The sequence below is a fragment of the Phytophthora cinnamomi genome (assembly GCF_018691715.1).
Source record: "Phytophthora cinnamomi strain GKB4 chromosome Unknown Contig105, whole genome shotgun sequence".
NCBI classification, from domain to species: domain Eukaryota; phylum Oomycota; class Peronosporomycetes; order Peronosporales; family Peronosporaceae; genus Phytophthora; species Phytophthora cinnamomi.
The window spans coordinates 69,209-80,305 of record NW_027151038.1 but is presented as its reverse complement, the minus strand read 5'-3'; the positions used below and the strand labels follow the sequence as shown (position 1 = coordinate 80,305).

The window sequence follows — 11,097 nt, the reverse complement described above, 5'->3', positions numbered from 1 at the left end:
GCAGCACGAGCCATCTAGCTCGGCTGACCCGAAGCCTCGGCAGGAGCCGAGGCAGAAGCGGAGGACTTGGCCTCGGCGACGAGCAACCTCTCCTCCAGCGCGCGGACGCGCTGGAGCAACCCCTTTATCTGGGTCCCCAGCTCGACCTGGATATTCGAGGCGGTCTGCGAGACCGCCGCGACTTGGGCCTTCTGGTTCGCCAGCTCCTGTTTCAGGGCGGCGAACTCAGCGCCCTGCAGACGCTCCACGACGGTCATCCGGTCGTGGAGAGGCGCATACTGATCAGCCCGGGGCTGATCATACCCGGGGGCGTGTTCCCACCCCCGCCACCGCCGATCCGTGACGCCCGCGGCTCAACCCGCTGGATTGTTGAGCGGATTGTTGACCATAGTATCCCGAAAACGAACCCTCGAGGGGCTCGTTTTCGTATTCGTTGGAGAGGATTTCCTCCCCATCGAGATACATGGGAGCCGCGGAACGTCTTGGTGGAGGACGTTCCGGAAATGGTGAGGGCGTACAAAGAGCAGTACGCGCTGGCGCAGCGGAAGTAACACGAGCGCTGCGATCATCGCTAGCGCCCGAACCCTCACGTGCTAAGAATTTAGCACGGAGCTCTTTGAGACTCTCGGGCACACGGAACGACGTGTACCCGTTCAGGTCGCGGTCGCTCAAGCGGACCGCGCCTGGGAAGCACTTCGCGCACTGAAAGCCCTCGGGCACAGCGCACGGCACATTTGCCTCCTCAGCAGCAACATGAAGTTGCTCCAGCTTTCCACGCTTCGAGTACGTCTCGAAGCGATCACGCGCTTGCTTAATCCGATCACGGTAAGCACTCGGTCTCTTGTTGAAGTTCTCAACAAAGGCATTCCAGCTTTGACAAAGTGCCTGCCATTCGGGCACTTTGCTGCGAGAAGAGGTCTTTTTGCTTTGAAACCATCGGAGCTCATGAAAGAGTCCGATGTAGTAATCGCGCCTTTGATGCGTTTCCGCATCAAAGTGCAGCTCGGCAGCCACAGCGTCATCTTTGATGGCGCTGCATACGTACAGCGGCACCTCATTCGGAGGTACCGAGTTCCCAAACCGGTCCGCGATCTCGGACGCGGACGGCATCCATGGATCGCGCGCTGCAGGCGCAGCGCGCGGAGTACTGAGAGCCCCAGCGGAAGCGAGTGGGGTATCGCTCTCAGTACGCGAACGCTTCGAACTCGAAGCGTCCGATTCGTCCCCTTCACGCGGGCGAATGTGCTTGGCATGAGGGTCGAGCGATTCGCTCGACACTGAGTCCTTACGCTTTGAGGGCGAGTCCTCCTCGCCCTCCATGTCTTCATCGTCGTCGTCGAAATCGACGACGTCGCCGTACTTCGCCTTCTGGCGTCCGAAGTAGTCGTCGATGGAGAGATGACTCCCCATCGACTTTGCGGGCTTCTTCTGAGGCGCGCTCATCGTTGAATGAGCGCGGATTTCTTCTCCAAACGCGGAGAATTGACGAATGGTCAATTCCGAAGACTGACGTGCGGAGACCCCGCGCGTCTAACCTTAAGGGGGGGATGGTGTAACGGGGTTACACGTACAAGTGGCTGCAAGCCACTTGTGAATTTAACAGATAGGTTATCTGTTAAAAGTTTTGGATACTTCCTCACCTTGGTGTAAGACACACCAATGGATACATTGAAGTGGACCACCACAATTAGTGGTCCACACACACCCAAAGATCCTATTGGTAGAAAGCAGCATCTTTCTACCAATCAGAGTCATGCATATTAGCGGGTCTCTGACAGCCAGCCGCTGCCAACCCTTTCATAGATGATAAACAGTTTTTTTAGCAGATTTTAGAGGAAGATCAATTTACAAACAATACAGTTCTCATTTTACCTTAAACTAGCTACTTGGAGTCTTGTCTAAGTTAACTTATATTTGTGTACTCAAATATAGTTCACCTAAGTAATTACTAAGTACTTACGCTTCCTCATACACGTTGCGCAACGTGTAAGCAAAAGTAGTGAGTCAAGTTAGACCCACTACATGTGCGCGAGGATGCGCACAAGTTGGATCCACGTCGGCAATGCTGCCGACGTCGGAAGAAAAAGATGTGTTGGTTCCGGGAACCAACACCCACATTCAAGCGTGTAAGGGACAGTCCCTGACCTGAAGAGGTCAGGTCGACAACGACGCGTCGGCTCCGGGAGCCGACGCACCCTCAGTCATGAGGGGCTCCGCCAATGAATGGCGTCGAGGTGACGAAGGCGTGTCAACTCCGGGAGTTGACGCTGCAAACAGTGCGGACGGTTGCAAACGTACCGCACTGACGCAATTTGCATGCTGTCGTGCAGCCGGGCTGCACGACGAAGCGCCATGCGGTCAAGCCGGGCTTGATATCGCGCGCCCGCAGACAGGGTCTGCCGGCGAAGGGACACATTACCGTGCAGCCGGGCTGCACGACGGAAAATGCGGTCAAGCCGGGCTTGATACCGCGCGCCCGCGGACAGGATCCGCCGGCGAACAACTGTCCACGGCCGGGCCTGGACCAGAAGAACAACTGTGCGGAGCCGGGCTCCGCACAACAAGAAGACGGCGCAAGCGGAAAACGCTGCGCAAGTCTTCGGTCCGGGACCGAGACGCAACAAGAGCAATCTGCTGGGCAGACTGCGGCGGTGACGCCGAATGTCGAGACGCTAAGCGTCTTGACGCGTACCGATACTGGATTCCAGTATCGCGACATGGAACTCGCTAGTCCTCCGACGACGGCGTCGGAGTTGACTTCGCTTCCAGCCATGAGCTGGAAGCGCTTCACGCGCGACTTGCACGATGGACGCATCGAGCAAGTCTGCGTTCTTTCGGACAGCGAAAGAACGGCGAGCGAGAGCGAAGAGCTGAGGCAGCTCTTCATGGGAAGTACCACTGAGAGTGAAGACACTCTCAGTGCGAAGACGAAGCGAGAGCGCTTCGAGGAACAAGGTTGGGACTCGCTGAAGTCGAGTCCCTATTACGACTTGTTGAGGGAGTACAAAGACGTACTCCCGGAAGACATTCCTGCGGAGCTTCCGCAGGATAAGGGCATTCAGCACGAGATTGATCTCGTGCCGGGCACGAAGTACTGTGTCACGCGGCAGTGGCCACTGCCGTGAGAGCAAGTGAAAGCGATCGACGACTTCTTTGAAAGTCGTCGTAAAGCAGGACAAGTGCGGGAATCAAAGTCCCCGCACAGTGCTCCGACGTTCTGTGTCAAGAAGCCACAGGGCGGATGGCGCATCGTTCATGCCTACAACAAGCTGAACGATGCGACGGTACCGGCGCAGACGCCGATACCACGAAAAGATGTTATCATCGATTCGATGGCCGGGAGCACCGTTTACAGTGCTCTCGACTTGCGAGATGGATTCTATCAGATCCTAATGCGTGAAAGCGACATCCCTCTCACGGCAGTGAGCACACCAAGTGGCATGCTCTGGGAATTGCTAGTAATGCCACAGGGGCTTAAGAACGCCCCTGCGACCTCCAACAGGTGCGTGACGCACTTGTTGCGCTCGGTGCGCGACTTCGCACCGAGCTACTTCGATGATGTGTTCATCCACAGCCGGGCTGTGGACGGGAAGACCCACATTGAGATGCACCGGGTGCATCTCCGGAAGCAACTTGAGCTTATGCGAAAAGATAAGCTCTACGCGAACCTGAAGCAGTGTATCTTCGGGGCGAGCGAGATACCCGTCCTCGGGTGTCTCGTAGGGAAAAATGGTGTTCGCCCTGACCCAGAAAAGGTCAGAGTGGTTAATGAATGGCCAACGCCTTCAAGTGTCAAGGAACTGAGGCAGTTCCTGAGCCAGCCACGTACTTGTGCAAGTACGTGGAGGATTATGCGGGCAAGATCCGCCCGCTGTCACAACTTCTTAAGAAAGAAGCTGTGTGGAATTGGACACCCGATTGCCAGAAGGCATTCGATGCAGTCAAGCGGGGCTTGACTGAGGCACCGATCTTGGCAGTGGCTGACCAAGACCGTTCATTCCACGTCGTGTGTGACGCATCCGACTTCGCGATCGGATGTGCGTTGATGCAGCACGATCGCGAGGGCCGTGATCGTGTCGTCTACTACCAATCGCGTCAGCTGAAGCCAGCTGAGCGCAACTATCCGGTACATGACAAGGAACTCCTTGCCATGAAATATGCACTCGCAAAGTTCCGAGTGTATTTGCTTGGGAGTAGACCATTTGTGGTCTACACCGACCATGCTTCACTGCGTACCGCAGTGAAGTCGCCACACATTTCACAAAGAATGGCGAGATGGCTCTCATTCTTTGCGGAGTATAACTTCCGGGTCGAATATAAACCCGGAAGATTGAATGTAGTGGCCGACGCGTTGTCACGTCGGCCGGACTACGCAGAAGCTGTTGACGTCAATGCCATTGACGCCATGCGATCGAGCAAACCCACGTCGTCTCTGTTGGACGACGTGAAGGCCACGTACGCGCACGACGCGGACGCGAAACTCTTGCTGACCTATGGCGCAGCGCCTTCTGACAAGTCCCGTCAGAAGCTACCCAAGCACCTTCGAGCGCGTGCACACCGCTTTCGTGTGCACGAAGGACTGCTACTTTACAACGCAGTCGACGACAACGCGGATCGCGTTGTCGTGCCAAATGACCATGACCTGCGACTCAGGATCATGTACGAGTATCACGATGCCCCGACTGCGGGACATCTCGGACGTGAGAAGACTTACGTCCTTCTCACGCGCGACTTCTACTGGCACCACCAGTACAAGTGGGTGCGCAAGTACGTCCGTGCTTGCGAGGTGTGCCAACGCGTAAAGCCTGCGCCGTTTGCGCAGGCTCCACTGCAATCACTACCGACTCCGTCGGAGTGTTGGAAGTCCATGTCTTTGGACTTCATCTTTGGTCTTCCCCCGGATAGCGGAGGGAACACCGGTGTTGTGGTCTTTGTAGACCGCTTCAGCAAGATGGTACATCTCGCTGCGGTGCCAGCAGAGGTGACCGCGAAGCAGACGGCCCGCCTGCTCGTCGACATGGTGTTCAAACACCATGGCATGCCGTCCGACATCGTGTCGGACAGAGACCCGCGCTTCACAGCGCACCTGTGGCAAGAAGGGTTTACACTTCTTGGGAGCCAGCTTTCCATGCCGACTGCGGATCATCCGCAGACGGACGGTCAAACCGAGCGCGTGAATCGCGTGCTCGTCGACATTTTGAAGAGCCACGCCCACTCGTTCCAATACTGGAGCGAGTGTTTGTCGATGGCTGAATTCGCCATCAACAACTCGGTGCATGCCTCAACCGGGCATACACCGTTTTATGTGAATGCCATGCGGCATCCTCGTCTGCCGAGTTTACACGGAGTGGTGGCTCCCACTTTAAGTGGGGGAGGATCTACGACTGCAACACAGCAGTCGCAAAAAGCCGCTGACACTTGCACAGTGTCAGCCGCGACAACAAGGACCAAGACAACCAGGTCTGCGCGGGGCGCAGACCTTGGCAGGAAGAACCAACGGTCAGCGCACTGCGCTGACCCCCAGAACAAGGAAAACGAGTCTGTGCAGAGCACAGACTCCACAAGGAACAAGGACCACGGGTCTGCGCAGGGCGCAGACACCGCGAAGAAACACGCAGAGGCCGGGCCTCTTGCGGAGAGCGAGCTGAACGAGTTCAGCTCGGATGCGATTGACTTTATCAATAAAAGCCAAGCCGTAATTCGGTTTGTCCAGGACACGATTGCAGCTTGTGTGGATAAACAGAAGCTGAACGCCGATAATATTGGCAGGGGCAACACAAATGAATTCAACGTGAATTCATTGGTTTTGTTATCTACTCAAAACCTGCCCAAACATGCAGTTTCGGATTTCGGAGCAAGCAAGCTTGCTCCGCGCTTCATCGGGCCATTCACGGTGATGGCACGCCACGGTAACGCATACACGCTAGACATACCGTCTAGCATGCGGCTCCACCCGACATTTTATGTCGGGCGGTGAAAGCCATACCTCCAGCACGAGCCAAGTGGCTCGTCTGACCCGAAGATGCAGACTCGACAGGGGAAACCCTCTCCAGCCCGTAGTCGCGCTGGAGCAGTTAATACAGTCGGGCCTACAGCCCGACCGGCACGTTCAAGGCGGTCTGGGAGACCGCCAGAGCCGGGACACGAAGGAACAGAGCGGCAACCGCCGCGCTCTGAAAGTACTCCACGACCGTCACTTGGTCGTGGAGCAACACAAGATGAAGGACAACACGGCGTTGACCATCAGGGCGTGTTTCCACCACCTCCACCACCGCTGCGAGACGCACGCGGAGAAATTCGCTGGATCGTCCAGCGAATTGTTGATCATAGGAAAACAATCCGAGGTCCGGATTGTTTTCGCATTCGTTGGAGAGGTTTCCCTCCCCAACACGACACGTGGGAATCACGGAACGTCCTGATGGAAAACGTTCCGGACATGGTGAAGGAGTACGAAACCCAACACGCACTACCAGCAAGAAGGTAGTGCGAGCGCTGTAGTAATCTACAACGCCTGGCGACTCGCGTGCTAGATAATTAGCACGGAGATCATTGAAGCTCTCAGGTATATATATAGTATACCTGTTGTGGTCGCGGTTGCTAATATGCACCGCCACCTGGACGTACAGTGCGCACGGCGCACGGACACCAGCCTCCACCGCAACAGCGTGGAGTTGCTAATACTTGCCACTTCGAGAAGGACTCGAAGTGCTTTGGCGCTTGCTTACCCGATCACGGTAAACAACAGAAATTCGCTTAGAGATGTCGACGCATAGACGCGGTCGACATCGAAGAATCGTACACAGACACTGTGTTGTCTGTCCCCGTGGTAGCGGCGCACCTCGCGCTACTGCGCATTGTACACAGCAACAGAGAGTTTACACTCTGTTGCAATGGTGGTCTTCAGCTTGATCGTGCTCATTGCGGATGAGCACGGAAACCCCAGCACAAACAATTGACAAGCAGTCAATATTAATTGACGTGTCGAGACCGACACGTCGAAGCTTAACGGGGGGATGGTGTAACGCGGTTACACACACAAGTGACAGCAGTCACTTGTGCATGACATTTGTCACTTATGGTTTAACAGATAAATATCTGTTAAAGGTTTTAGATACTTCCTCACATTGGTGTAAGACACACCAATGGATACATTGAAGTGGACCACCACAATTAGTGGTCCACACATACCCAAAGATCCTATTGGTAGAAAGCAGCATCTTTCTACCAATCAGAGTCATGCATATTAGCGGGGCTCTGACAGCCAGCCGCTGCCAACCCTTTCATAGATGATAAACAGTTTTTAGCAGATTTTAGAGGAAGATCAATTTACAAACAATACAGTTCTCATTGTACCTTAGACTACCTACTTGGTGTTTTATTTGATTTATATTATACTTGTGTACTCAAGTATAATTAATTCAAATTATTAATAAACTCCTACGCTTCCTCATACACGTAGCGCGACGTGTAAGCTAAAGTAGTGAGCCAAAGTAGGCCCACTACACTCGGAGTCATCGAACAGACCTTTGTACTGGTCGCGAGGCGCCGACTTAGATGCGGCACGCTTCTTCCCACCATGCGCGTCGCTCTACACAGCAGCGGCGGCCTTGGCGGCTTGGGCGCGCGCGAGGCCTTCCGCCAGGGTTACGTTCTTGTCAGGCGCAGCTGCCATGGGCTCCGTGTCCGTCTTGTCGCTCGACGGCTCTTCGGCCTGGGTGTCCGGGGCAGCCGGGGCATTGCGCACGTCGCCCTTCGCCTGCTTCTTGTCATTGGCGGCCTGCGCGCTACCTTCAGAGGAGTTCTCCTCCTCTTGTGAGCTCTCACCGGAGTACACGACTTTGGTGCAGCTGAACTCGGGTGAATCCCAGTCCCGGCGCGGGCTGCGCCGTTCATAGCTGAACCTGGGGTTGTCCCCCTCATCCGGTGGAGCATCGGGCGACTTGCGGGATGCATGTTCGCCGTGCGACTCCTCCGGAGAATTGCTCGGAGAGCGCACCTCCTTAGCGGCCGCGCCCGTGGCCTCCTTCAGCGCGGCCGACTCGTTCTTCGCTTTGGCCTTCTTGGCCTTCGGCCTCTCGGCCCGGGGTTTTGAAGGTACTTTCGCACCGCACGAGCTGCGCTTGGGAAGCATGCTTCCGATCGACGTGGAGACCGTGGGGCTTGCTCGGCAATGCGCCAGTTGCTTTCTGGGGGCCGAGAGCCGAGGTGCAAGAGCTCGCGCCGTTGGCGTTGGATTTCGACTGTACGAGTGAAATGTGAGCCGCCACCGTACCCTCGCTCTGGTTGGTCGATATGATCGAATCTAAGTGGGGGAGAATGTAATGGGGTTACACGGAATAGTGACCCTGGCACTATTCAGGGGTGGTTACAAAAGGTCACTCCCCTGAGTAGTGATACAATAGGCTTGAGAGCCAACCGATACATTTTATATAGGATAAACTATAGGGAACTTCGAATTTGTATGCAGGCCGAATCTGTACTAACCTATAAATACACTCAGTCTTAGATCTACCGTAGTTCTGATCAATCAGTCCCCTTAGGCCAGGGACGCGAGAGTTTGTATGCTCTTGTTAGCACACTTCCTCTATGCAAGGTGCTCGTGTGGCCCCGTCACAGAGCCAAAGAGGTCGTGGTGTGATTGACCGGCTTTAAAGTGCCTATGCTTCGAATGACGCTGAGAATGGGAGGAGCAGGCCCTTCTTTGAGGTTACCACCGGTAAGGACCATGGTCTAGCAAGCCTAGCAAACTCCAACCAAGGTATGCAGGTGCCGCCGCTCCAAGGAAAAGTGGTGGCCGAGCAAGACTTCGGGCTCGACCTGCTAGCCTCGACTGGCTGCATGGTGTCTCCGGCCCCAGAACCGGAGCGTGCTTGCTCTTTCGACCCTCTCAGCGGCATAACCAAGGAGGAGTTCTACGAGTTCTTGGGCTCGCAATCGCCAACATCGCTGCTGGACGGCGCTTTGTCGGCTTCCACAATAGTCTCCTGTCGCGTTGTGTAGTCTTCATCGACCGTCTCAGCGTCATCGCTTCGCTCTGCGTCGCCTCTGCCATCGCCTAGTGGTGCGCCACCGTCTCCAAGAGCTTCGGACTCGGCTGATTTGTTACTGAGACTGTGATTTCGCCTGGATCGCCTGTGCATTCAGCTCCAGCGTCGCCGGCTGGGGGTTCCGTCGCTGCTGCTGCTGATGATGATGATCATGGTGCTGCAGCTTCCGAATCGCGCTGGGGCGTCGTTGAGTTTGCCTTGGACGGCGACATCGATCAAGATGAGCGTGGGGACCCCTTCTCGGTGTACAACTTGTTGCTGGTTCCCTCGACATCACTGAGCGTCCGCCGCTACCAGCGCCTCCAGAACGTCATCCGTCATCGCGCACGTTCAATCGGTACGATCCAACGGCTGAGTACGATCCGGACCAAATTTGGCCACTGCGCCGTTTCATTGATCGCTACGGTGACCCACCTCACGTCACGTACTGGGTGTGATGGGGAACACCCGGAGTACAGTTGACTTGGGAGTGGCCGGATAATCCCCGCCTCGTCAATTGGTCCATGAACCGAGTCAACCAAAGGATCATGCCCGGCCAGCGCACATCGTTTGGGGAGTACTTGTAGTGGGCCTAGCTTGGTTCGCTACTTTAACTTACACGTTGCGCTACGTGTATGAGGAAGCGTAGGTATTAGTAATAACTTGAGTTAATTATACTCGAGTACACAAGTATAATATAAATCAAATAAAGACTCCAAGTAGGTAGTTTAAGGTACAATGAGAACTGTATTGTTTGTGAATTGATCTTCCTCTAAAATCTGCTAAAAACTGTTTATCATCTATGAAAGGGTTGGCAGCGGCTGGCTGTCACAGCCCCACCAATATGCACGTCTCTAATTGGTAGAGAGATGCTGCTTTCTACCAATAGGATCTTTGGGTAGGTGTTGAGCACTGATTGTGGTGGCCCACTTCAATGTATCCATTGGTATGACTAACACCAATGTGAGGAAGTATCTAAAACTTTTAACAGATATTTATCTGTTAAAATCACAACTGGCTTGTAGCCACTTGTGCGTGTAACCCCGTTACAGTACTTCCACAAGCATTTTCGTGGCGCTGGAGCTTCGGCAACGAATTTGTGCTTCCTGTACTCGTGTCAGGCTGCTTGTTATGGACATGGCCAAGATGGACTCGTAAATCGCGGTCGCTGGGATCGCTCCTGTGTCGCGCGGAACTGTCTTGGACTATTCATGAAGTTTCAACGTTCGTCGCTGACCACGCTAGCCGTTCTGGAACGCAAGGCGCATGATCGTCTGGCTGGATACTACCTCATGCATGCGGCACAGCGTTATATCGAGCACTGCTTTACGCTGGTGGTGGGAAAGGACCCTGACCATCCTGTTATGGTGTGCGATGACTACAACGAGAAAGCGGACCCTCCTTGCAAGTTGGAACCTCTGGGTATGCTACGTTGGCTCACTAATGTCTATGAAATAGATCGCATAGCTCCACCAGTTCCCAAGTCATCCAAGACGTTGAAGAAGTCGACGAAAAACTCGCACAAGGGATCGCGGAAGAAACCGAAGCTTAGCCGCAATTAGCAAAGCCATGTATTTCAATCGAGGTAGGCCTTGAGCCCCATTTTGTTGCTTCTTTGATCTTCTTCGTCGCTTCGAGCGTCTGTTGACTTAAAACTCTGCAATCATATCAGGAATTTGGCAAAGGTTCTCCACTGGTTCTCAGATTGTTCCTCTTCTCGCACCCACTCCACAAGAAATTGGGTGCGTCGTTTGTGACGGCGTTTCCCCGGCAATCGTTTGATAAGTTGTCCAACACTGGCGTCGGCAAGGATGATATCATGTGGTCGTGAGAGACGAGTTGGCTCCGTATACTGCCAGTGTTGAAGATGGGAAGAAGTTTGCTGCCAACTTGGATATTGAGTTCGTACGCGTTGCTGTGAATCTTTCGCATCACTGTGTAGGGTACTGTCCACTTGGGCCCGAACTTTGACGAATTTGGTCAGCCAGTATGGAGGGGATCTAAGTTTTGAGTGCTTAGAAACACTCTGTCACCAACGTTGAAGACTTGGTCGACACGGTAGTGATCGTAT

At 54.4% G+C, this 11,097-nt stretch overlaps 2 protein-coding genes across 2 annotated transcripts; one reads left to right on the top strand and one right to left on the bottom strand.

Moving 5' to 3' along the window:
- Nucleotides 1-7,588: 7,588 nt before the first annotated feature.
- Nucleotides 7,589-8,131, bottom strand: IUM83_19872 (ABC Superfamily; the record flags this gene model as incomplete). The annotated part of the gene is made up of 1 exon (XM_067944940.1): nt 7,589-8,131. The coding sequence occupies one exon, from the start codon at nt 8,129-8,131 to the stop codon at nt 7,589-7,591; it is 543 nt and encodes a 180-aa protein (XP_067782537.1).
- Nucleotides 8,132-8,760: 629 nt separating this feature from the next.
- Nucleotides 8,761-9,000, top strand: IUM83_19871 (uncharacterized protein; the record flags this gene model as incomplete). The annotated part of the gene is made up of 1 exon (XM_067944939.1): nt 8,761-9,000. The coding sequence occupies one exon, from the start codon at nt 8,761-8,763 to the stop codon at nt 8,998-9,000; it is 240 nt and encodes a 79-aa protein (XP_067782539.1).
- Nucleotides 9,001-11,097: the final 2,097 nt, after the last annotated feature.